We start from the raw sequence: 27,892 nt of genomic DNA, 5'->3' as shown, positions 1-27,892 counted from the left end.
TTATTTTTAGAAATTTGTTTTAATGAATGGTTCAAAAATAAACAATGACTTTTCTACAAAACTTTCAAATGAATCAGGTCAGTTATAAACTCTGAAAATTAACATTTTGAAATATTTAAATACACAAGTGACATTGAGGATCATACAACATCAAAAATACACGTTTACATATCTCACAACAGTTAAATGCATTTTGCATTATTTAACTATCGGTTCTAACTGTCTGGGCTTCTAATGAAAATATTCAGGCTGCAATAGGTTTTAAACACACCACAGAGTCCTCAGAGAGATGTCATCTCAAAAAAAACTCAAAGCTTAAGCTCATCACTAAATTTTTTAAAAAGTTTTTAAACAGATCAATATGTACATAATTTCATACAATTTTCAAAGATTTGAGGGATCAATTGTTTGCCACTTTCAATTTCAGATGCAAGTGGAATCCTGTGAAATACACTTCCCCTTTACAATGGAAAAAGCTGGCTCAGTCTAAATAGTGATGACTATAATTACTTTGCTGGGAAAAATGGACCAAGGATCATTGCCCAAAACACTTGCAACAGGTATGGTGCATGTAGCAGCTGCATTGCCCTAAAATTTGCATTTACTCCACGTAGGGCTAGCTCACTGATGAAAAGGAGGACAGATTACTTCCAAAATAGTGTCTGCACTTAATAATCTGTAAATTAGAATGATGGATGTTATTTAGTTTCTGTTGTAGTAAGTAAGCGAGTGTTTCCTGTGCTACCTGTTCGCCAAGTTGCTAACCCAGTATAACATTAACAATATCACTCAGTCTCTCAATAAGTGCGTAAGTAGAGCAGAATATTAGAAAGTGTAATACAAGGAGGTCATGAACCTGAAATGTTTGTTCTGTTCTCCAGTGGTGCCTGACATGCTGCTGCCAACAATTTGTTTTTACTTTAGACTTCCAGGATGTGCAGTATTTTGATTTTGCACTAAAAAGCTACAACAGAACAAAGTAATGCCTTACAATATCAAATATTTCATTTTTTAAAAAGTTCTAAAAGATAATGAACATGTATTCAAAAAATTTAAGCTTTAAAACGATTTGTGCATGGTTTTGGGTTACACCACATCCCAATCCATTAAATTGTGATGTCACTCAGTGCAATGTTAAATTTCTATTTCATAAAATATTTTATTTACTTTTTCTTTCTCTATTTGAGCAAATGGAAGAAAGCAAATGTAACATTGCATTTTAATTGCTGCAGTCAGACTGCTTTTGCTTACAGGGAAGCTAAATATTCTAAATGGGAGCAGAATACTGTCTGCATTATCCACTGATAACTAACACAGGTATAACACTGAATTCCATACTTATCAAGTTTTGGATTTCAGCTATTGGAAAAATGATAGATGCTACATCAATGCAGAGTCAGAGAGGTCCAGTAAACCAGCCCAGCTCCTTCCACCATCCAATCCATTACTATAGTTACATCGCTGATGCCCTTAAAAACAGGCAAAAGACACAGCTCCCTTTCTTGTTCACAGCTTGAGTCTTTGGACATTCCACACAAAAAGTATTTCAATCTACTATCAGTACCCAGTGTTAGCTCATGCCATACAACCCACACTCATCTCAGCTGTTTTTGAACCCTTAATTCTGGTCATGTACATTTTAGGCATAACAGTTAGAAGTGGAAAGCTGGTCACCAATGAGAACTGTAGAATGTACTGATCTTAAGAAACAGCTTGAAAAAAATTAAATTGAAATGAATTTAAAAATAGTGTAACTGCAGCAAAGAGCTGCAAGGTCACAGAAATCAAAAGCAAAATGAAATGGAGAAGTTTGCAGCATCTAAAGTGTATTTAAAAATCAAGTTAAACTCAAAAAGTATTGCATTGCCTAGAATTAATCAATTTACAATGTTAAAGATGAACACACAAAATCCCACAGATCTCCTCACTCAAACCTCACTAGGGTTTTAGAAACCAAGCCTCAATTACATAAATAGTCTATTCCTTATCTGTTCAGTTTTGCTATATTATGAACTTTTCTGTACAGAGATGGATAAATAGAACGGCAAAGCTTACTCTATGTATACGTTCCCAAAAACCTCAGCGTCCTCTTCTTCTGAACAATTTAGTTATTGTCTCTGGCAGGATAACGCTCAAAGCTTTAATCCTGGAATTTTTCCAGCCCTTCTATCCCAAATGAACAATAGCAACATTAATTGCTGCCGATGATGAATTTTGTTGCTCAATACATCACACATGCTGGAGAGTGGATTTTAAGTCTTTTTATTGGACAACTCTAATCATTGTCACTAAGTGCTAAATGGTATTTTCTAGAATTCAACTAATCAAATGATGACTGGATTACCCTGCACCAACTCCACACCTTGCTTGCTGACAAAATTTGTTGGTTAGTTTCCACTTTTCGAAACAGAAACGCAGAAAATACTTCTATGAATAAAAATGGTGCAGTCTACAAGTAATATCCACCAAAAATACCTCATGAATAAAGAACTTCTATCCCCTAAAATGGTAACTGTGCCAAGTCAAAAATCAACAACACTTAGTGATGATTAACACAATTTTGGAAGTGCAGATGTGCAGGATGGCTTCTTCATCCCTTACAATAACCTTTCTGGGATGATAACATTTCAAACCAAATGAACTAGAAGGGGCACCAAACAAACTTGCAGAGGCAGACAGCATTCTACATCTCTCTTAGCTGCGAATTTCTGTCCGCCATGAGGAAGAAGTAGTAACCACTGAGGCAATCACTATTTTAAACTATGCACAACAGCAGCAAGAACAACAGACAGTGTGATTGCAACAAGAGGATTATGGAAACCTTGCCTTCCAATGAATTTCTACTGGGTCCAGTGTGATGTAATTTGGCAACACCAACACCCACAAACCTACTGTTTTCGGAGGAAGTTTGAAAGGAAACCTGACTTTGATTGTTGCCTTGAGGCTCGATCCTGTGAAGTGATATTCTCATATTGATTCAGCTCTGACTGATCCAACAGTTCAAAATCATCCCCCTCTGCATCAGTGTCCATTTCTGTACCTGAGTGTTCATGACAGGTCTGTGAAGCAAACTTTGGAGGATTGTCCCTCACCACTTGGACCTCTTGATCTGCTCCTGATAATGCAGCTGCCATCATATTACTGGCTAGTGCCCCTGCCAGAGTTAAACCTTGGCTGCCTGTGAAATTCAGGGGTAATGGCAGCGCACTGAGAGATATATCTACATCAATATCCTCCTGATCAGAAAACAAGCTCACGTCTTCCTGTGCCGAAGCTTGGTAGGGAGCTGTTGGAATACCCAGACTGGTATCATCATCATCATCATCCAACCCAGCCACATTTGGGTTTATTGATGGGAATTCTGGTAGATCTCTTGCAAATGACTCCTCTGGGTCACTATGACGATCAAGATCTAAGTACAAAAGGAAATATCGTTTAATGAAGTATTCACTTCACATATTTCTGATATGCGGTTATTAAAGGATTGCAGTGAACTTACACTCTAAGAAAATAAGAAATAGGAGAAGTACGCCACACTGTCCCTCAAACTGCCATTCAACAAGCACACAATTGATCTTCAGCCTCAATTCTACTTTCCCAGTCATTGTCCACTTTCCTCAATTCAGAGGGACCAAAAATCTGTCCCTTGCAGACGTTTCCATGGATTTATAATCCTTTGAATGAAGAAATGATCAACTTCTTACTTTGAGATTATGACCCATCTACTAGATTCCCAGTCAGGGTAAACAGCATCTCAGTGTTCAGTTTAAATTCCCTTCAAAATCTTGAACATTTCAAAGAGGTCACCTGTCATTCTACTAAACGTCAGAGAATACAGACTCAATCTACTCAGCCTTTCATAGGATAACCCTTTTATCCTGGGAACCAATCTAGTAACCAATCTTCATTGTACTTCCTACCACTGCAAATTATTTTTTTGATGATGAGTGCAGAGGTAAGGAAGTTTCCACGCACAGCAGATTTCTGACTTTGACAAAACAGAATTGTGCCTTTTTGATCCCACCCTCTGCCTGGTCTGGAGGAGCTGTCTCATTCAACATGTAATGTTGAATCTGCCATTAATCTGACTGAATTTCTGAAGCTGAAAAGGCCACACTTTCAGTACTAAGATAACAAGGTGTACAGCTGGATGAACACAGCAGGCCAAGCAGCATCAGAGGAGCAGGAAGGCTGACGTTTCGGGCCTAGACCCTTCTTCAGAAAGGGTCATTTCTGAAGAAGGGTCTAGGCCCGAAATGTCAGCTTTCCTGCTCGGCCTGCTGTGTTCATCCAGCTCTACACCTTGTTATCTCAGATTCTCCAGCATCTGCAGTTCCTACTATCTCTGAAACACTTTCAGTACTGTTGTTTCCCCCAGCGGTCTCCAAAGCGTCTTCCTCAATTTAATGCTATGTCCGCTGAAGTCAATGCTGCCACTGAGGCGAGAATGAGATCAGGGTGGGTTGAAGACGGAACAGCTGAAGGCGGCTCAAGAGGGACTGGACTTTCACGGAATCATTGACATTCAATCCAAACACAGGACCAGATGGACGTAAACTTGGTTCAACGAAACAATTAAAAAGGTACAGTGGGTCAGTCACTCGTGTTCCCTCTATCCAAATCTTGGAGGGAGAGATAAAGAGGACAACAAGGAGGAAAAGGAGGGAGTGAGTGGAAAGAGTGCATGAGTTGTTGAGAAGGGGGTGCTAGATGGGAGAGAATTTGGTTTGATTGTTGTTGTCACATGTACCAAGATACAGTGTAAAGTGTTGTTTTGCATGCTCTACAGGTGGATTGTGCCATACAAAGTGCATCAGGTAGCAGAACAGAGTGCAGAATACAGTCTTATTACCACAGAAAACGTGCAGAGGGAGAGATCAACATTAACATTGCCGAGGTCCGTTCAAAAGTCTGATAACAGCGGGGAAGATGCTGTTCTTGAATCTAACAATCAAGGAGGGAGCACATGAGAGTGTGTGTGAGTGCTCAGTTGGTTGGGAAAAGGGATGTGGGTGTTTGGTAGGGGCAAAGATGAGCTGATTATAATGTGTGGGGTGGCATGGTTGGGGGCAGAAGGGCTTCATGGAGTCCTGTGCCAACTTGGAAGAGGGTTTGGTTGAAACTTACATGAATAAATCCAATTTTGATGAAGTATGTTAAAAATAAATATTTTCATATTTAAATGATTTGTATTAATTTGAGAGATGCGGGCATCGCTGGCTGGGCTAGCATTTATTGCACACCAATAGCTGTCCTTGAGAAGATAGTTGTGGGCTGCCTTCTTGAACCACTACAGTTCATGCGCTGTGGGTAGACCCTACCTGTACGGAGGGAGTCCCAGGATATGGTGATCTACAAAATGTGATAATAAAATGTCTAATAATTATTTACCAAATTTTACTATGCTGCTTTATTATGAGTTTCATTTTTGTTTAGGATCACATTAATTTGGGAGCTTTTTTTACTCATGTAATGTACAATGAGGGGAGGTGATGCCTAGTGGTATTATCGCTGAACTGTTAATCCAGAGACCCAGATAATGTTCTGGGGACCCAGATTCGAATCCCTCCACGACATATGGTGTAATTTGAATTCAATAAATATCTAGAATTAAGAGTCTAATAATGACCGTAAATCCATTGCTGATTGTCGGGAAAAACCTATTTGGTTCACTAATGTCCTTCAGGAAAGGAATCTGCCATCCTTACCTGGTCTGGCCTACATGTGACTCCAGAACCACAGCAATGTGGTTGGCCCTTAACTGCCCTCTGAGCAATAAATGCTGCCTAGCCAGCAATGCCCTCATCCCATGAACAAATAAGGAAAAAAAAACTGCACCCCTCCTTTGTCCTCCAAAGTCTTTCCTTTCAGTAGACAGGATTAAACAATGAGGATTTATCACTGGACTAGCAATCAAAAACTGCATCCAACACTGGCCTAGCCAATGGCGTCCACATCGCATGAACAAATAAAGTCCTGTATTACTTGTATTAACTGCAGTGAATGCTGAAATCGATTTGCTGAGCTTGAGTCTTGATAGTAACAGGAGGTAAACAAAGGGAAGACTAATGTTTCGACTCAACTGAAGTCCAATAGTTCCACCAATTTGAAGTAGTCTAGAAGAATTTACATGTCATGATAGATCATTAAAAAGTGCTATATCCCTGAACAAGTACTTAATATCAATTCAAAAAGACCCTGAATCAATCATCATGCTATACCATAGTAAAAGCGATGACTCAGCTTGGGAGAAAGAAAAATTAAGTGAATTAATTACTATCTTCTGTAGTGTGGAACATCATCAGGGCACCAGAATATACTTGACATGTTTCACATAATCTATCAAAATTCACCTAATCAAAAATGTTTGCATATAATGCAATTTTCTACATGTTGAACAATAAAATAACACATTCAAACAAACATCCATCAAAACTGAAGAACTTACCTTCAGAGCCATCTGTTATCGGTGTCTGTCCTCGGGATAAGTTGAAAGTTCCATTGTCAGCATATGATACCTCAGTGTCAGAATGCTCAGATTCTGAAACTTCCAGTTCCTTAGCAATTATGGAGTCATCAAGCTTTCCATGCAAAAAAAAAAAGGAAAAAAAATTTCACAACAATTAGGAAAACATCTGGTACTTATGTAGTGCTTTTCACAACAAATGAGCATCCTAATACTTGACAGGTAAATTTTTATTTTAAAAAGTGGGGTCATACCTGTGATGTAGAAACTAAGGGAACTAATTTGTGTACAGCATGCTCCCACAAATCATGAAAAGCTCTATTCAAAGACCAACAGAAGAAAATAGTTTCAACATTATACGTTTTGTTAAATATTCATTTGTGGGATGTGGGCGGCGCTGGCTAACCAGCATTTATTGCCCATCCCTAGTTGCCCTTGATAAGGTGGTGATGATCTGCTTTCTTGAACCGCTGCAGTCCACCTACTGTGAGTTGACCCACAATACCATTAAGGAGGGAACGCCAGGATTCTGAACCAACAATAGTGAAGGAATGGCTATGTATTTCCAAGTCAGGATGGTGAGTGGTTTGGAGGGCAACGTGAAGGTGGTGGTGTTCCTGTGCATCTGCTGACCTTGTCCCTCTAGATGAAAGTCATGGGTTTGGAAGGTGTTATCTGAGGGTCTCTAGTTAATTTCTGCAGTGCATCTTGCAGATAGTATACACTGTGCTATTGAATGTCGGTAGTGGAGGGTGTGGACGCTTGTGGATGTGGTGCCAATTAAGCGGGCTGCTTTGTCCTGGATGGTGTCAAGCATCTCCGGTGTTGTTGGAGCTGCACTCATCCAGGCAAGTGGGGAGTATTCCATTGCACTCCTGACATATGCCTTGTAGACAGATGGTGGACAGGTTTTGGGGAGTCAGGTGGTGAGTTACTTGCTGCAGTATTCCTAGCCTCTGACTTGCTCTTGTAGCCACTATGTTTATGCGGTGAATCCAGATGAGTTTCTGGTCAATGATAACATCCTGGGAGTTGATAGTGGGGGATTCAGTGATGGTTACACCATTAAATGTCAAGGGCAGTGGTTTCATGGTCTCTTATTGGTGACAGTCATTGCCTGGCATTGGTGTAGTACGAATGTTACTTGCCATTTTTCAACCCAAGTCTGGATATTGTCCTGATCTTGTGCATTTGAACATGGACTGCTTCAGTATCTGAGGAGTCACAAATGGTCCTGAACATTGGTCGCCAATGACTGCATATCGCCACTTCTGACCTCACGATGGAAGGAAGGTCATTGATGAAGCATCTGAAGATGATTTGGCCTAGGACACCACCCTGAGGAACTCCAGCAGAGATGTCCTGGAGCTGAGATGACTGACCTCCAATAGCCACGACCATCTTCCTATGTGTCAGGTATGTCTCCATCCACTGGAGAATTTATCCCCCCAATACCCATCAATTCCAGTTTTGCTAGGGGTCCTTGACACCACACTTAGTCAAATGCAGCCTTGACGTCAAGGGCTGTCACTCTCATCCCAACTCTGGAATTAAGCTCTTTTGTCCATGTTTTAGCCATGTAAAGAGGTCAGGAGCTGAATGGCCCTGGCAGAACCCAAACTGGGCGTCACTGAGCAGGTGCTGCTTTATAGCACTGTTGATGACTCCTTCCATCACTTTACTGGTGATGAAGAGTAGACTTATGGGACGGTAATTGGCCGGATTCGATTTGTCCTGCCTTTCATATACAGGGCATACCTGGGCAATTTTCCACATTGTCGGGTAGATGCCAGTGTTGTAACTGTGCTGGAACAGCTTGGCTAGGGGAACGGCAAATTCTGGAACACAAGCCTTCAGTGCTGTAGGCAGAATGTTGTCAGGGCCCACGGCCTTTGCAGTATCCAGCATCTCCAACCGTTTCTTGATATCACGTGGAGTGAATCGAATTGGCTGAAGATTGGTATCTGTGATGCTGGGGACCACTGGAGGAGACAGAGACGGATCATCCACTTGGCACTTCTGGCTGAAGACTGCTTTCACCTTATCTTTTGAGCTGACGTCCATTGAGGATGGGGATATTTGTGGAGCCTCTTTCCCCCATGAATTATTTAATTGTCCACCACCAGTCACAGCAGGACTGCAGAGCTTAGATCTGATCCATTGATTGTAGGATCACTTAGCTCTATCACTTGCTGCTTATGCCGTTTGGCCATTTGTATGTACAAAATAGAAAGTACACTAGTTTTTTTTTTAATTCATTCAGGCAGTAGGCACTTTCAGTGGCTGGGCCCATTCTTAATTGCCCTTGAGAAAGTCATGCTGAGTTGCCTTCTTGAACTGCTGCCGTGCATTTGTTGTAAGTGCACACAAAGTGTGACTGGGGAGGGAATTTTGATCCATTGGAAGTGAAAGAGTGCTGATGTATTTCCAAGTTAGGATGGTGAGTGTCTTGGAAGGAAACTTGAAGGTGATGGCATAACTATGTATCCTGCTGTGGGTTTGGAAGATTCTGTTTAAGGAGCCTTGGTGAATTTCCTCAGCACATCTAATAGATGGTACACACTACTGCTACTGAGCATTGGTGTTGGAGGGACTGAATGTTTGTGGATGTGGTGTCAATCAAGTGGGCTGCTTTGTCCTGGATGCTTCTCGAGTGTTTGAGCAGTCTTCATCCAGACAACAGCATTCCATCACATTCATTACTTGTGCCTTGCAGATGGTGGACAGGCTTTCGTGACTCAAGTAATGAGTTACTCAATGCAGGATTTATAGTCCAAGTCAGTATTCACATGGCTTGTCCTGCTGTGTTTCTGGTCAAATGACAACGCCCAGGAGGATAACAGTGGGAGATTCGGGGAAGTTTATGACATTGAATCTCAAAGAGCGAATGGGTAGATTCTTCTGGATTGCCTCTTGTTGTAGATAGTCATTATCTTGCACTTTTGTGGCACAAGTGTTATTTGGCACCTGTTGGCCCAAATCTGGATATTCTCCAGGTTTTGCTGCTTCAGGAACTAAATAGTTTTGAATGTCGCTGAACATTGTGTGCAGTCATCAGCAAACATTCCTACTTCTGACCTTATGGTAGACAGCAGGTCATTGATGAAACAGCTGGAGATGGGACACTAACCTGAGGAACTCCTGCAGAGGTACCATGAAGCTGAGGTGACTGACCTCCAACAATCACCATCTTCCTAACAAGAAAGATATCAACCAGTGGAGGTCTCCCCCGCAACCACTTCCCTGATTCCCATCATCTCCAATTTTGCTCAGGCTCCTGCTGTTACATTTAATCAAATCAGACCTTAGAATCATAGAATTATACAGTACATAAAAAAGGCACTTCAGCCCATTGAGTCTGCACCAAAAAAGAAACTACAATAATCTACACTAGTCCTACTTTCTGGCAGTTGGCCCATAGCTGTGAATGTTATTCAAGTGTTGTATAGGACTTTGGTTCGACCACATTTGGAATACTGCGTACAGTTCTGGTCGCCACATTACCAAAAGGATGTGGATGCTTTGGAGATGGTGAAGAGGAGGTTCACCAGGATGTTGCCTGGTATGGAGGGCGCTAGCTATGAAGAGAGGTTGAGTAGATTAGGATTATTTACATTAGAAAGACGGAGGTTGAGGGGGGACCTGATTGAGGTCTACAAAATCATGAGAGGTATAGACAGGGTGGATAGCAAGAAGCTTTTTCCCAGAGTGAGGGACTCAATTACTAGGGGTCACGATTTCAAGGTGAGAGGGGAAAAGCTTAAGGAAGATATGCGTGGAAAGTTCTTTACGCAGAGGGTGGTGGGTGCCTGGAACGCATTGCCAGCGGAGGTGGTAGAGGCGGGCACAATAGCGTCATTTAAGATGTATTTAGACAGATACATGAATGGGCAGGGAGCAGAGGGATACAGATCCTTGGAAAATAGGCGACAGGTTTAGATAGAGGATCGGGATCAGCGCAGGCTTGGAGGGCCGAAGGGCCTGTTCCTGTGCTGTAATTTTCTTTGTTCTTTGTTCAGCTGAGTACTTTTAAAGGTTTGGGTTTCCTGCCTCAACTACCCTCCAAGACAGAGCATTTCAAATTGCCACCACCCTCTGGGTACAAGAAAAAATTCCTCAAATCCACCCCAAACCTCCTGCTTTACATCTTAAAATTACGCACCTTGTTACTGACCCTTCAACTAAAATGAACAGCTGCTTCCTAGACACCCTGTCCATGCCCCTCAATTTTATAATCCTTTACCAGGTCCCCTCTCAGCGTCTCTGCTCCAAAGAAAACAACCTGAGCTTATCCAGCCTCTCTTCATAGCTGAGCTGCTCCATCCCAGGCAACACTCTGGTGAATCTCCTCTACACTCACTCCAGTGCATTCAAATCCTTCGTATTATAGTACTTCAGTTTTGCCCTCACCAAAGTTCTGCTGCCTTAAGGGATGTGTGGATTAGCACTCCAAGATCCCCCCATTTCTCGGATTCCTAGTGTCCTACCATTTATTGAGTACTCCCTTGTTGTCTTACTTCTTCCAAAGTGCATCATCTCACACTTATCAGGGTTAAATTCCAACTGTCACTCATCTGCCCATATCCTTTTGTCACCCAAGACCAGCTTCCTCACTATCAACCATCCATCAAGTCTTTGTAACATTCCCCCCCCCACAACATTTTCTTCTATATCACATAGATCACGAACAATAAAAGGGCTGAGTACTGATCCCCATGATATGGCACTGGACATCGGTCTCCAGTTACGCAAACAGCCTTCTACCACCTAAGCCAATTTTGGATCCACCTTGACAAGTTGCCCTAGATCCCATAGAAGCTTTTACCTTCTTTCTTAGTCTCCCATGGTCCTGAACAAAGGTTTTGCAGAAATCCATATAAACTACATCATCAGCACAACTAGTCACGTCCTCGAAAAATTCAATCAAAGCTTGTTAGGCACATCCTCCTTCTGACAAAGCCATACTGAGCATCCCTGATCAAACCTTGCCTATAAAGTGGAGATTAATTCTTTCTTTCAGAATTTTCTCCAGAAATTCCCTTACCACTGACTTGAGATTCACTTCCCTGTACTGCCTGATTTCTCTCTCCCACCCTTTTTGAAAAGTGGAACTACATTAGCTGTCCTCCTGTCCTTTGGCAGCTCCCCTGCAGCGAAAGGGGAATTAAAAATTTGGGTCACAGCCCCTGTAATTTCATCGGCCCTCTCCCACAGCAGTGTGGGATAAAACTCATCTGGACCTGGGGATCTGTCCACTTTTAAGCCCACCAAATCTTCCAATATGTCCTCACTCCTTGTGTCAAACTGCTCAAGAACGGTCAGTCCCTCTTCTTGAATTCTGTACCTACATTGTCCTTCTCCAAAAACGAAGACAGATGTGAAGTAGCAAGAACTGCAGATCCTGAGTCAGAGATAACAAGGTGTGGAGCAGGAGGAACACAGCAGGCCAGGCAGCATCAGAGGAACAGGAAAGCTGACGTTTTGGGTCGGGGCAAACTCTGATGCTGCCTGGCGTGCTGTGTTCCTCCTGCTCCACACTTTGTTATCTCTTATTTATTACAGATGTGCAGTACTCGTTTTAAAACCCTACCAATGTATTCTGGCTCTATGAATAGATTGCTCCCTTGGTCCCTAAAGGGCCCTATTCTTTTCCCTGTTTAGCCTCTTCCCCTCTGATCTTGGTGTCAAGGGCTGTCACTCTCACCTCAGGTTCAGTTCTTTTGTACATGTTTGAGCCAAGGCTGCAATGAACATAAGGCCATATGAAATAGGAGCGGGAGTAGGCCACCTGGCCCATGGAGCCTGCTCCACATTTCAATAAGAGCATGGCTGATCTTCTCGTGGACTTAGCTCCACTTACCCAGCCATTCACCTTTAAATTCCTTTAAAAAACTTTTTGTTCAAAAATCTGTTTTTAAGGCAAAGATAGTCAATAAGGTAGCATCAACTGCTTCCCCAGGCAGGGAATTCCAGATTCAAAACCCTTTGAGAAAAGAACATTCTCCTCAACTCAGTCCAAAATCTGCTTCCCTGTATTTGGAAGCTATGCCTCATAGTTCTAGTTTCACCCGCCAGTGGAAACAACCTCCCTGATTCTATCTTACCTATTCCCTTCATACTTTTATATGTTTCTAAAGGATCCACTTCCCCACCCCCACCATTCTTCTAAATTCCAATGATGTCAGGAGCTGAGTAGTCTAAACAGAGGCGAAACTGAGCATCAGTGAGGTTATTACAAAGCAAGTGCTGCTTAGCACTGTTGATGACCCTTTTCTTTACTTGACTGATAATCGAGACTAGATGATGGCACAGTAATTGACTGGATTGGATTTTATCCTGCTTTTTGGAGTCCAGGAATATACATTGGTGATTTTTCACATTGCTAGGTAGATGCCAGTGTTGTAGCTGTAATAGAATAGATTGGCATAGGATGTGGAAGCACATCTTCATTTATTTGCTGATTAGTGTCAGGACCCTTACCTTTGCAGTATCCTATGGCTTCAGCCATTTCTTGATATAACATGAAGTACATTTAATTGACTGGAGATTGGCACCTACAATTCTGGTGACTTCCTGAGGAGGCCATGATGGATTGTTTGCTTGACACCTCAGACTTCAGATTCCACAAGAATTCTTGATCTCTAAATTCAGTGTCAAGAATTCCCAGACAAGCTCCTTCCCACTGTACAGTACTATGCTGCCATCTCTGCCAGAACGATCATGGTAATGTTTGGGCCATTGTTTGTAAGATCTGAATCCATGAGTATGATTACACCTGACTGTTGCTTTGCTAGTTTATGAGACAGCTCAAAATTTTGGCACGCGTCCCACATGTTAGTAAAGTAGAATTTATAGGATCAGCAGGGCTGAATTTGCCGTTGTTGTTTTCCAATGCCTAGTGCAACGTCAGGTGGTCGATTCTGTTTCAGTCCTTTGAGACTCTTCAGTGATTTGACACAACAAAGTGGCTTACTAGATGACCAGATTCAGCCACATAGCTGTTGGTTTGGGATCACATGTAGGCCAGGGCAGACAAGGACAGCAGTTTTCCTTCGCTACAGAGGTCATTACTGAATCAGATCGGTTTTTACAACAACTGACGATGGTCATCATAAGATTTTAAAAAAATTCAAATTCCACCATCTGTTGTGGAAGCAGGAATGTTATCTGGGTCTCTGGATTTCTAACCAACTGACAAAATGATTAAACCATTCTTGCCCCACTAGTTTAACCACTTACTGAGGATTGAGAGAGACATCTTTAGAAATATAGAAAACAGGAGCAGGGAACCACTTGACCTTAAGTCTGTTCCACAATTCACTGTGATCATGGCTGATACTCTATCTTGATGCCATATTCCTGCTTTCTACCTATACTCCTTGATGCCTTTAAAACTCAAATATTTTTGTTGAATATATTCAGTGACTCGGTTCTACACCCTTCTACAATACAGAATTCAGTGGGTTTACCATCCTTCAAGTGAAGAAAGCTTCTTCATTTCAGCCCTAAATGGTCTATCTTGTATCCAGAGACTGTGTCCCCTGGTTCTAGATTCCCAAACAGGGAAAACATCCTCCTTGGACTTAGTCTGTCCAGTACTGTTAAAATTTCACATGTTTCAATCAGATCCCCTCTCATCCTTCTAAAATCTAGAGAATACAGGCCCAGTCTAATTAATCTTTCTTCACAGGCCAGTACAGTCATGCCCAGTATCAGACTAGTGAACCTCTGCTTCACTCCCTCTACGGTAAGTATATCCTCTAGGCATGGCAACCAAAAGTGCACGCAATACTCCAGAAGTAACTTTACCAAGACCCTGTTTAATGGCAACAAACCACATCACCTCAGAACTCATACTATCTTGCAACGAAAGCAAATACAGTTTGTGCTCCTAATTGCTGTTGCACCCCTTGTCTACATTTTTTGACTGGGCTTTGACTTTTGACTTTTTAGGCTTCAATTCCTTTGTACATCCTCATGTCCCAATGTATCATCATTTGAATAATACGCTTGCCTTTCTCATTTCCACACTGAAATGTATAAGTTCACATTTAGCCACATTGTACTACATCTGCCATGTGTTTATTCACTCACCTCAAGTCTCTCTGCATCCTCCTCACAACTCAACCCAGCTTTTTTTGTTATCAGGAAATGCTACATTTGGTTGCCTCATCCAGGTCAGTTGTATATTTCATGAATAGCTGGGACCCAAGCATTGATTCTTGAGTTACTCCACTAGTCACCATCTGTCACTTGAAAACAGCCTATTTATTCCCAGTCTGTTATCTATCAACCAATGGTCAATCCATGCCACTATATCACCTCCTATCCTATGTATGTTAAGTTTGCTCACCAAGTTCTTATCAAAACAACCTTCTGAAAATCCAAATACACCACATTCAATAATTTTCCCCTATCTATTCTACTAGTTAGATGCTCAAAAAAATCACCAGTAGATTTGTTAAGCACAATTTGCCTTTCATAAACCCACATTGCTTTGTCCACTCCTATTCAAGTTTTCTAAACATTCTGTTATTGCATCTTTTATAATGGACTCTAGCATTTCCCCCACTATTGATGTTAGGCTAACTGGTTTGTAATTCTAAACAAAAAAAATTTGTGGATGCTAGAAATCAGAAAGAAAAACAGAAATTGCTGGGAGAACTCAGGTCTGGGGAGCATGTCTGGAGACAAAGTAGAGTTAACAGTTTGAATCCAGTGACCCTTCTTCAAAATTGACTGTACTTGGGAAAAGGTTAGTTTATACATTGAAGGTGGGATAGGAGGAGCAGGGAGGAGTAAATGATAGGTGGAGATGAAGCCCAGACAGAGAAGAACAGTTGAGGTCACCTTGGGGGAAATCAAAAGCTGCCACATAGGGCCATTAGTAGCTGTCAATGGGATAGTCATAGTAGCAGCCCATGTGATGACAAGGCCTGGCGTGTGCGGTTGGGGTAAGGACATGGGAGAAAGTGCTCAGGTTGTAAAATTATTGAACTCGATACAGAGTCCAGAAGGCTGCAGGGTCGCCAAGCAGAAAACGTTGACACTGCTTTCCTTCCACAGAAGCTGCCATACCTGTTGAGACTTCACAGCAATTTCAGTTTTTGGTCTGGAATTTTTATTTTGAGTCTATCCCCCGTTTTAAATCATGGGGTTATATTTGTCACCCTTCAAACTCTAGGAACTGCTCCAGAGTCTAGAGAATTTTGGAAGATGACCACCTATACAATAACTGTTTACAGGGCCACTTCCTTTAGTATTCTGGGATATAGGTAATCAGGCCCTGTGGATTGTCAGCTTTTAACCCCATTAAAACATCCCCAGCACCATTTTGTTAGTAGTATCCATTTTTAAAAATTCCACCCTCTCACTAAACCCTTGGTTCCCTCATTTCTCACCACACCAGGTTATGGTCCAACAGGTTTATTTGAACACACAAGCTTTTGGAGTCTCTCTCCTTCTTCACACGTCAATGAGAGAGGTGGCAAAGAATTTATAATCAAAAGATCAAAGGGTCATAGAACTGATGTGAAATGTTTTGAACAAACCTAAGATGGCTGTTAAATCTTTAATCAGTTAGAAAGGATTAATATGCAAATCCCAGAATTTCTTTCAAATCACTAACCCAAGATAACTAAAGGTTTTATCAGTAACCCCAGAGGTCAGACAATGCATTTTGGGTGTGAGGTCATTTTTAGAATCTGGATGTGTATTAACTTGGAGTCAGACTAGTTTTATTTCCAAAGTAGGAATTTATAAAATGCCATATTGTTTAAAAAGCACACATTTTGTAGACAGTCAAAATAGAACGTGTCTGCAATTACAAATCTGTAAATGAAAATTCACCCCATAGATTACCACAGCCTCTTGCTTGGTGACTCTGCGTTGTTGTGTATCCCAAAGTCTGTCTAGGAGGACATTTACCCGAAGATCCGAGGCTGAATATCCTTGACCGCTGAAGTGTTCCCCCACTGGGAGGGAACAGCCCTGTCTGGCGATTATTGCGTGGTGTCCATTTAGCCGTTGTCGTAGCATCTATGTGGTTTCGCCAATATACCATGCCTCAAGGCATCCTTGCCTCCAAGTTAATACACAGCCAGATTCTAAACAAGCCTCGCACCTAAAATGCAGTGTCTGACCCGAGATGTCATCTCTGGTATACTGATAAAACCTTTAGTTATCTCGGGGCAGTGACTTAAAAGAAATTCTGGAATTTACATATTAATCCTTTCTAACAGCCATCTTAGGTTTGTTCAATACATTCGCATCAGTTCTATGACCCTTTGACATTTTGCTTATAAATTCTGTGTCTGATACCACCTCTCTCACTGACACCTGAAGAAGGAGCGAGACTCTGTAAACTTGTATCTTCAAATAAACCCGATGGACCACGACCTGGTGTTGTGTGATTTTTGACCTTGTCCACCCCAGTCCAACACCAGCACCTCCACATCATCCCTCATTTCTGGCAGATTATTAGGGCTCTCTTTGCTGAAGACAGAACCAAAGTATGTGTTCAATTCTTCTGCTTTTTTAAAATTCCCAATTATAACTTCTCTGGCTTCTGACCGTAAGGGACTTAACATTTTTACTAGTCTTTTTTTCTTCATGTGTTTGCAGAAGTTTTTAAAGTCAGTTTTCATGTTCCTTGCTTTACTTCCATACTGTAATTTCTCCCTCTTGATTAAACTTTATGCCCTTTTCGCTGAATTCTAAAATGCTCCCAATCCTCAGGCTTGCTTTTTTCCCAGCAATTTTGTGTCTCCTCTCTTTGGATCTAATACTATCCCTAATTTCTTTTGCACACGATGGTTTTTGCACCAAACAGGAATGAATTGTTTTTATAATTCAGGGAGAATTCTTTAAATATGAATTATTGCCTATCTGTTTACAACCCCTTTGATAAGGTTTCCCAATCCATTCTTGCCAATTTACACCTTATATGCTCATTGTTAACATTTAGAATCTAAACAAAGAGAACTATGATTTGTTGATTTCAGACAATTTTGCACAAGAATCACACAAGGGAAAACATCCAGATGACCAATACAGATTTCACAATAAAGTGCAACTGAATCTGAATGAACAAGAAAAAAAACAGAAATCCTCAAAGAGTTCAGACACTGAAGAATTATTAACAACTTAAAACTTCAACCAATCTATTTCAAACGTTACCCTGATATATAAACTTTACAGGAAGTTGTAGACAGTTTAAAACTTTTTTTTAATAAATTGGTAAGATGACAACAGCACGCAACGTGGAAAGAGGCTTGCCAAGGAGAGTGAGCAGCTATGGAGAGGGTGGGCAGGCATCTGAGAATTAACAGAGGCAGACCAAGGTTAGCACAAGAGGTGAGTACGAGTCACTCGGAAACACTCAACAATGCCATTAGGGAAAAAGTATGATCAGTACCTTTGGGCAGAAGGCAGCCAATTCAGCTTCGCTATCACTTCCATCATCTGCAGTTCTGACAGCTGGTGCTCGGCGATGTACTGAAACAAGCCAAGGAAAAAATTCTGGGGTTGATAATGGACAAATGGAGCTGCTCCTCCATCTCTAATGCACTCAGAATTTGCTGTAGTGATTCCATTGTAGCATCCCACAGCTTATGTCATTAGTTATACCCCAGACCCACATCCAGTCTTGAGCTCAAAAAGATTTTGTGATTCTGTGCAAAAACAAGCTTATAACACGGCATCTAGGACCTTAGTTAAAAATATTAACATCTACTTCCTTAATTAACAGGGCTTCAGGGATCAGGAACAGCAACAAATAATACATGGAATAGTGAACTTAAATTAGGTACAGATAAAGAAACAAAAAGATGGAGAAGCAAGTGTTGAAAGAAAAGACAAGTCTAAAAAAATCTCTTCAGAAAATTTACTTCCTGCAGGAGTGAGACTCCAGAGTTTCCTTCCTGGTCCTGCAATGTCAGATGATATCGATAGCAAGACATGATAGAGAGGGAAGGTGTAGAATGTGTCGTAAGAGTTGAGGAACCGCAAAGTAAAAAAGACCTGGATGGGAGTTATGTACAGACCTCCTAGCAGAATTTAGAATGTGGGACAGAAAATAAATCAAGAGGTAGAAAAGATATGTAGGAAAGGCACTTTTACAATAATCAATATGCAGGTGCACTGGAAAAATCTTGTGAAGACCCCAAGAAAAGGAATTCATGAAATGTCTAAAGTTTTGGCAAACATCTATAGCTCGGGTTGTCGGTGAAGTTGTTGACTTGCTCGCCTAGCTGTCTTGTTCTCGTTCAGACATTTCATCACCCTGCTAGGTGACATCATCAGTGGAGCCTCCGATGAAGCGATGTTATTCTACTCCTCTTGCAATTTATACTGTCCGGTCCGTTATGGTGAGTCTTGTTATTTCTGGTTTTGATCTGTATAGGTTTGTATATGAGGTCCAATTCTATAGGTTTGTTGATTGCATTACGGGTGGAGAACCATGCCTCTACGAATTCCCGTGTGTGTCTACGTTTGGCTTGGGCTAGTATGGTTACCTTGACCCAGTTAAACCGATGGCCTTCATTGTCTGAGTGTGCCGATATTAAGGAGAGCTCACTATGCCGTTTTGCCTCTAGCTGATGTTCGTGTATTCTGATGGTTAGTTTCCTTCCTGTCTGTCCAATGTAACGTCTGTGGCAGTCGTTACATGGTATTTCGTAAACCACGTTCGTTCTGCATGTTGTGGGAATGGGGTCTTTAGTCCTTATGAGTGTGTGTCGTAGAGTGGCTGTGGGCTTGTCTACGAGATGTTTTTTGGATCCATTTGTGGTACAGTCAACTAGAGAACAGGTAATTCTGATTAGGCAGTTTAAGATGAAGGACCCTAGGGGGGCAACAATGATAAGATGACAGAATTCACCCAGCAGTCTGGGAGGCAGAAGCTGAAATCAGACGTAACAGTATTTCAATTGAGCAAAGGTAACTACAAAGACATGAGGAAGGAGACGGTCAAAGTTGAATGGAAGGGGAGCCCAGCAGGGAAAATTGAGCAGCAACAGCATGTGTTTCTGGGGGTAATTCAGGAGGCACAGCAGAAATTCATCCCAAGGAAGAAGAAACGTGCTGGAGGAGCATGAGGTAACCATGGCTAACAAGTCAGGGACAGCATAAATGCAAACAACAAAAAGAAGCATACATTGTGGCGAAGATTAGTAGGAAGCCTTTAAAAACCAGCAGAGGACAACCAAAAAAGCAATAAGAGGGAAGATGACGAAATCTGAGGGTAAGCTAGCTCATAATATAAAAGATGGATTTCAGGAGCTTTTTTCCAATATATGAAAAAGTGACAGAGAAGCAAGAGTAGACACTGGACTACTGGGAAACAAGTCTGGAGAAGTACTAATGGAAGGTGGCACAAGCAAATATGATAGGAATGTTTAAAAGGCGTTTAGACAGGCACGTGAACAGGCAGGGAACAGAGGAATATAGATCATGTGCAGGCAGATGGGATTAGTCTAGAATTGCATTATGATCAGCACAGACATGGTGGGCTGAAGGACCTGTTCCTCTACTGTACTGTTCCATTTTCAATGAACAAAGCAATGCCAGAGGAACTGAATAGATATTTTATGTCAGTCTTCACAGTGGCAGACACCAATAGCATACCAGAGCTTCAAGAGTGTGCCAGGGCAGAAGTGAGTATAGTAGCCATCTCTAAGGAGAAGGTTTTGGGAAAGCTGGAAAGTCTGAAAGTGATTAAATCACCTGGAGCAGGTGGGTGGCACCCCAGTGTTCTGAAGGAAATAGCTGAGGAGATTGTGGACACACTGGTAATCTTTCACTGGAATCACTGGAGTTAGGGAAGAGTGCCAGAGAGCTGGAAAATGGTTAACATAATACCACTGCTTAAGGCGGCAAGGAGGCAGGAGAGGATAAATTATTGGCCGGTTAGCCAGATTTTGCTTATTGATAATATTTTAGAGTTGATTATTAAAGACAACATTACAGAATACTTGGAAGTGCATAGCAAAATACAGTTGAGACATCATGGCTTCATCAAGGGGAGACCTTGCCTGTCAAAACTGTTAGAATTCTTTGAGATTATGAACAAGTTAGACCAAGGAGAGCCAACGCATATGATCTATTTGGATTTTCAGAAGGTTTTGACAAGGTGCTGCACAGGATGCTGCTAAATAAGGCAAGAGCACATAGTGCTAGGGGCAAAGTACTTGCATGGTTAGAGGATTGGTTGACTGGCAGAAGACAGAGAATGGGAATAAAGGGATCTTTTTCAGGACAGCAGGCATTGACTAGTGGAGTCCTGCTGGGACGACAACATATAATACATTAACAAATTGGACAAAGAAACTGAGGGCAGTGTTGCTAAGCTTGTGGATGACAAAAAATAGGTGGAGGGACAGGTGGCACTGAAGAAGCAAGGGGGCAACGAAGGATTTGGACAGGCTAGAAGAGTGGGTAAAGAAGTTCCAGATGGAATACAATGTGGAAAAGTATAAGGTTATGTACTTTGGTTGAAAGAAGAGAGACAAAGACAGTTTTCCAAATGGGGAAAACACTTCAGAAATCTGAAGCACAAACAGATTTAGGAGTCCTCTTTCAGGATACTGTTACAGTTAACATGCAGATTCAGTTAGCAGTTAGGATCACATTTGGAAGATCGTGAATAGTTTTGGGCCATTTATGCAAGGATGCTCTGGCCTTGGATGGGGTCCAAAGGAGGTTTACAAGAATGATGTCAGGAATGAAGGGTTTGTCATGTGAGGAGCAGTCAAAGACTCTGGGTCTCTACTCAATGGAATTTAGAAGGCTAAGGGGGATCTGATTGAAACTTACAGAATACCAGGAGGCCTAGACAAAGTGGACATGGAAAAGATGTTTCCATTAGTGAGAGAGACTAGGACCCGAGAATAAAGCCTCAGAGTGAAGAGACAACCCTTTAGAACTGAAATAAAACGGAATCTCTTCAGCCAGAGGGTGGTGAATCTGTGGAACGTATGACCAGAAAAACTGCAGAGGCCAAGTCATTGAGTGTCTTTACATGAGAGAGAGATATTTTCTTGATTAGAAGGGGATCAAGGGTTACAGGGAGAAGGCAGGAGAATAGGGTTGAGAAACATATCAGTCCTGATTGAATGGCTGGGCAAACCCAATGGGCTGAATGGCCTGTTCTGCTCCAATATCTTATGGCTTTTAATTCAAATACGCTGACAATCAAAATTTATTAGTGATGATAGACCACAAGCTCCAATTAAAAGACATCGTCTCTCCCTTAGGCCAGGCTCAGTCAAAGTATTTCATTTGTATGTTCAGCTGGAACGTAACTTTTGAATAAATCATATTTTAACTCCTTGTATACTGTGCCAAAATAAAAGCAATTAAACTACTGCTCTGAAATGCCATGTTTAATCCTAATCTATATTAGTTCTTATAAAATGTACCACAGGTTCAGTCAGATAGGAATTAAAGGAATGCCACAATCAGAGTTAACTTCACTGTATTTGTAAAGTTCTCCCCGTTACTCACACTGTCTTTCCTGCTGTTTTGCCAACATGTATCCCTTCATGCTGAAATCCAGCCGCTTGAGCACAGGTTCAATTCTGGCACTAATCTTTAGCCCCAGTTGGTGATAACTAGCCAGGGGCCAGAACAGTATACCAATCACTGAGAAAGGAAAACAAAATGAGTGGCAAACCAGAGCAGGGAGGCCCAGAAATTCAAAGCAAGTTACCAGGTATTCTTTCTGGATTCAGCAGGGAACTGTGGGGAAACAAGTGTTCTTAATGTCAACTGTGTTGAGATTCAATTGAGATGAATAAAGATATCCATAACCTTAGAAACTCTCCGTGCTTTAGTAACATGACAAATGTTCAAGATAATTATCTTCACATGAAACATGCATAATGTATTGGAGCAAAAGTAAAGAATACACCTTTACAATTGATATGTAACAAACTATTGTAATTGGCGCATGCTGTCCCACTATAATTCACAGTACTGAAAACCATATTTTAAGCAAAGATTCAGAACAGCAACAATAAAGCGCCTGAATATTTCCCTTCGTTATACCCTCAGATAAAGTTTAGTTTCTTTAGTTCTTCACTGATCAATTTTGATCAGCTGTTTGGTCTGCTGAGGTCAGATATGTCTTAAACTATTGAAAATTAAGGTCGAACTCAGATGGCCTGACAGCTGTGGTTCAGTTGGTAGCAATCTTGTCTGCGAATGAGGTTCTGGCTTGAAGCCACGCTCCAGGATTTGAATTTAAAAATGAAGATTGACAATCCAATGCAGTACTGCAGATATGCAGCCCTGTCAAAAGTGATGACTTTCAGATAAGACATTAAATAGAGGCCTGGACAGCCCTTTCAGAAAGGTTTAAAAGATCCTGTGGGATAATACTGAAGATAAGCAGGGGAGTTATCCCTGAAATCTTGACTAATATTTATCTGACAATGAATCAATACCCAATTTTCAGTTCATTACACATTTTTGTTAAGGGGAGCTTGCTGAATATAAACTGTCTGCTACATTTCCTACATTGGACATAGAACATAGAACAGCACAGCACAGTACAGGCCCTTCAGCCCACGATGTTGTGCCAACCTATTATCCTACAAAGATCAATCTACCCTGCATACCATACATTTTACTATCCTCCATGTGCCTATCCAAGAGTCGCTTAAAAGTCTCTAAAGTATATGACTCCACTACCACTGCTGGCAGTGCATTCCACACGCCCACCACTCTCTGTGTGAAGAGCCTACCTCTGACATCTCCCCTATACCTTCCTCCAATCACCTTAAAATTATGACCCCTCGTAATAGTCATTTCTGCCCTGGGTAAAAGTCTCTGACTATCCACTCTATTTATGCCTCTCATCATCTTGTAAACCTCTATCAAGTCACCTCTCATCCTTCTTCACTCCAATGAAAAAAGCCTTAGCTCCCTCAACCTTTCCTCTAAGACCTGCCCTCCAGTCCAGGCAGCATCCTGGTAAATGTCCTCTGCATCCTCTCTAAAGCTTCCACATCTTTCCTATTATGAGGTGACCAGAACTGAACACAATATTCTAAGTTGGTCTAACCAGAGTTTTATAGGGCTGCAGCATAACCTCACGGCTCATAAACTCAATTTCTCTGCCAATGAAAGCCAACAGACCGTACGCTTTCTTTACAACCCTATCAACTTGGGTAGCAACTTTGAGGGATCTATGGGCGTGGACCCGAAGATTCCTCTGTTCCTCCACACTGCCGAGAATCCTGCCATTAACCCTGTATTCTGCATTCAAATTCGACCTTCGAAAATGAATCACTTCACACTTTTCTGGGTTGAATTCCATCTGCCACTTCTTTGCCCAGCTCTGCATCCTGTCAGTGTCCCATTGCAACCTACAACAGCCAGTTTTGTATCCAGACAGCCAAATTTCCCTGAATTCCATGCCTCCTTACTTTCTGAATGAGCCTACCATGTGGAACCTTATTGAATGCCTTGCTAACAGTGACTACAAATACATTTAATTCACTGTAAAGTACTTTGAGGTGGTCATGAAAAAGACAAACCACATCTATAACTGTCTTTCTTTTCAATCAACTCAATTTCCCATCCTGCTCCTGAACCTATGGCCAGTCACGCTGCCCACTCCCCTCACTGCCACACAGCTGCCACCCACCAATGTGGTCTATGACATCAAACGGGAGCAATAAGAGTGCTCAATACCCTTGGGCTAATGGTGCAGGTCTAACTGTAGCTGTGAAAAATAATTTGTGATTGCTTTTGTTTATGGGTCACTGACCCATTCATGACGCTGAAAGGGTCTGCACTAGCTGTTGAATAGTCACCTTCTCAACGAAGTCGTAACAGATCCAGTCAACTGTTTCTTTCACAAACTTACCTTTGATGGTTGTTGATGCAGGGTGAAAAGGCTACTTGTAGATACAAAAAGAATTAATCATGAGGCTGAACACAACAGAACCAATGATGATCTTATGAAAGTATTTCAGTCAAAAAATTAGTTCCTAAACTCACCACAGATCAGAATACAGAGCTACAGAAGTTATTTGAAAGCTATTTGAGATAATATTTCACTTTATACAGGATCAACTTATCTACAAGTCAGATGTTTTAAAACAGCACTTACAGCTGATGTAGGACAGGAAGAGACCAGGTATGTAGCGTCCAATTACAGCCAGGAATGTGAACATACCACACACTAAAAGACAAAACTGAAGAAAACAATTCAGACACAATTACTTCATATAAAAAGCATATAAAGCTACTTTCCTAAAAGGTAGAGTTTCTGGAGAGTTTTAGAATGATTCCTACATAACTAGCATTATGAGATTCCCAGTGATGCATATTAACAGTTCAGGCACTACAGGTTTGAGTCTGTATTAAATATAACATCCTGAAGAGTTAGAATCTGCCAATCAGAACTGCTGTCACTTTAACACACTCTTATCCTGAACCACTACAAGTCTCTTCCACCCCAACTCTCCAACCATTTTCACCCATCTCCTTCAACAATTTCTCACCTTCCTACCTTCACTCCTAATGCCTCTCGTTTCTTCCCCCAACCACCACACATCCTGGTGACTTGATGCACAACTACAATTAATTGCATTGGAACCAATGACCAAATATTTAAAAAGGAATGTTACCCAAGAATAACTTTGAAGAGATTGTAATACAGCTGACTGAGGAATTTAAAAACTCTTTAAAACACTTCAATGAAACAGCAAAATAATTTGCTAAAATAATATTTCAAATTTATGGAAGGAAGTGGGGCCAACACAATAGATTCCAAGAATGCATTATTTTAACAAACATGTACTAGCTTTTGCATGTCGTTTCAGTCATTCACAGGATATGAATGTCACTGGTCAGGCCAGCATTTATTGCTCATTCCTAAATGCAGAAGACAGTTGAAAGTCAACCTCTTTGCTGTGGGTGCAGAGTTATTTGCGAGCAAGACCAGGTAAGGATAGCAGTTTCCTTCATTAGTGAACTAGATGGGTTTTTCCAATAATCAACAACAGTTTCATGGTCATCTTTAGACTCTTAATTTCAGATTTTTATTAATTCAAATTCCACCATCTGCCATGGCGGGATTCAAACCCAGATCCCAAGAACATTACCTGGCACTCTAAATTAATAGTCTAGCAATAACATTAGTAGGCCATTGCCTGGCCTTGGATTTTTTTTTTATTCACTAGTGGAACATGGGCATTGCTGGCTAGCCAGCATTTATTGCTTGTCCCTAACTGCCCTTGAGCTGAGTGGCTTGCTAGGCCATTTCAGAGGGCAGTTGGGGGTCAACCATATTGCTGTGAATCTAGAGTTACATATCAGCCAGACCAGGATAGCAGTTTCCTTCGTTAGTGAACTAGATAGGTTTTTTCCAACAATTGACAATTGTTTCACGGTCATCATTACACTCTTAATTCCTGATTCTCATTGAATTCAAATTCCACCATCTGCTGTGGCGGGATTTGAACCTGGGTCCCCAGGACATCAGCTGAGCTTCTGGATTAGTAGTCTAGTGATAATAACGCTAGACAATTGCCTCTCCTAAAATAAATACATGTATATTTAACTCATAAATTACAGTAACCTGATTACTCTGTTCAAAATTCTTACCTTACCAGGATTTTGTTTTTTAAAATGGTACAAATTCTTCAAAAACCTCTCTGTACTGATAGAGAGGTCTGCCATTCTGTGACAAAGTTCAGGAACACTAAGTAGTTTTGGGTGAACAAGGCCCCAGCTGCACGGGAAGAAATGACCATAATGTGTGTTAGAATGTCATCAAAACTAAAGATCACTTACAAACACATTTGAAATACAGGAAGGGCGAGTATAACAAACTATAGTAACTCGGCAGAGCAAAGATCAAGGACTCTGTCTAATACTTTGTGCCCCACATATCATCACTATCCTGGTAAATGGGAACTGTTTCCAATCTGGGCCCAGACTGAGATGTGGGAACTGTCTTGGGAGTTACTTGCAAGCCATTTATGAGTTGGGTCTAATTTCTTTCCCCAGTGATGATTCTGGGCAAGAATCAAATTGTAGCAATGTTTACTATACCAAATATTTGAGTAAAATCAAACTGCTACAGATGCTGAAGATCTGAAATAAAAACAGAAGCTGCTGGGAAAGCTCAGCAGGTCTGGCAGTATCTACAGATAGAGAAAACAAAGTTCATGTTGCAAAGATAATGAACCATTCCAATAGGAGTCATTTTCCACTCACAACTTAAACGCCCTCTTTTCAAAATGATCAAAATGTCTCTTCGTTGGAACAGTTCATTACCTCTGTGATACTCACCCTGTTTTTCTCTCTCCAAAGATGCTGCCAGACCTGGAGTTTTAGAATCTTAGTTACCCACATTTCTCAGTCACTAGAATTTTCAAGGCTGCAATATGAAATAAAGATTTCCAGTAATTACCTCCTTACCATCCAACCCTCTACCACCTTATTACATATGCTCAGTGGTAGACCAAATACATTAAAATTCCCTTTTACTTGTTACAAGTAAAATTGAGAGTGTCACAACAACTCACATTGTCCCAGGGCCTCACACATAATAAAATGCGTCTGATGACTAATCAATGATTGTGAAGATTTACACAAAATATTTTGATATAAAATGAAAACTAGAATCAGAAAACATATCAAGCTTTGAGAACATCACCTTGCTACATGATAGGATGGGGAAAATTGGCAATACTTCAGGGTACATGTTGCTCAGTGATGAGTGACCACACACTTTTAGCAAATTGTTTAGAACAAGTTAACTATTAAACAGAAACATATAAGCTTCAAAGATGTTAGCAGCAAATTCGCTCGAATGGGTGCTAGAGGAAACATGCGGAATAAGATATGACAAAAGCAATGTTCTCTGAATTTGTGCAGAGCAGTATTTACAATCAGCTTTTTGGCAAAATCATGAAATTTCACAATCACACAAACTGGATTATTGTAAACAAGGCAATCACCAAACACATTTCATCCAAAACATTCCTACTATGTCCCACAGGACTGACCACCGCCCAAGCCAAGGTTCCCTTTCATAATCCCAATCCCCAAAATGCTATGGTGTAATAATTTGAATATAAATTTTGTTGTGACTAAGCTTCTTCAACAGAAGGGGAATCAAAAACAAGTGCACAAAAAAATCTTCAAATTATTCTAAATGCATTGACTAAAGGTTGAGAAAAGACTTGATCAGTTATAACTGTTTTGGAGCTAACAAAGGTACAAATCTAAGTGCACGGGAAGTGCAACAGATTCATCCTCTGGGTGAGTGTTGGCAAATATGAAAGTGCAACCTACCAAGGGAAGTATGAAATTGATGAGAACACTTGGATATGGCTACTGTAGTGATTGGAACAAGGTCAGCCAAATGGATCTCATGGAATAAGAGTTCCCTGATTGGACCTGGTT

At 41.1% G+C, this 27,892-nt stretch overlaps 1 protein-coding gene across 2 annotated transcripts; it reads right to left on the bottom strand.

Annotated features, from left to right (window-relative positions):
- retreg3 (reticulophagy regulator family member 3) lies at window positions 1-27,892 on the bottom strand. Of its 2 annotated transcripts, XM_048592208.1 has the most exons (7): window positions 26,774-27,892; window positions 26,084-26,210; window positions 24,585-24,669; window positions 21,971-22,108; window positions 17,883-17,962; window positions 6,449-6,581; window positions 1-3,412 (listed from the first exon to the last, which is right to left on the bottom strand). In XM_048592208.1, the coding sequence occupies exons 2-7, from the start codon at window positions 26,156-26,158 to the stop codon at window positions 2,889-2,891; spliced, it is 1,035 nt and encodes a 344-aa protein (XP_048448165.1). In that variant the 5' UTR covers window positions 26,159-26,210; window positions 26,774-27,892; the 3' UTR covers window positions 1-2,888. The 2 variants fall into 2 exon arrangements, with proteins under 2 accessions (XP_048448165.1, XP_048448164.1); XM_048592207.1 differs by having other exon boundaries at window positions 26,084-27,892.

The sequence above is a fragment of the Rhincodon typus genome, unplaced genomic scaffold (assembly GCF_021869965.1).
Source record: "Rhincodon typus isolate 14 unplaced genomic scaffold, sRhiTyp1.1 hic_rhity00000813, whole genome shotgun sequence".
Lineage (NCBI taxonomy): Eukaryota > Metazoa > Chordata > Chondrichthyes > Orectolobiformes > Rhincodontidae > Rhincodon > Rhincodon typus.
This window is presented reverse-complemented; position numbering and strand designations above follow the sequence as displayed.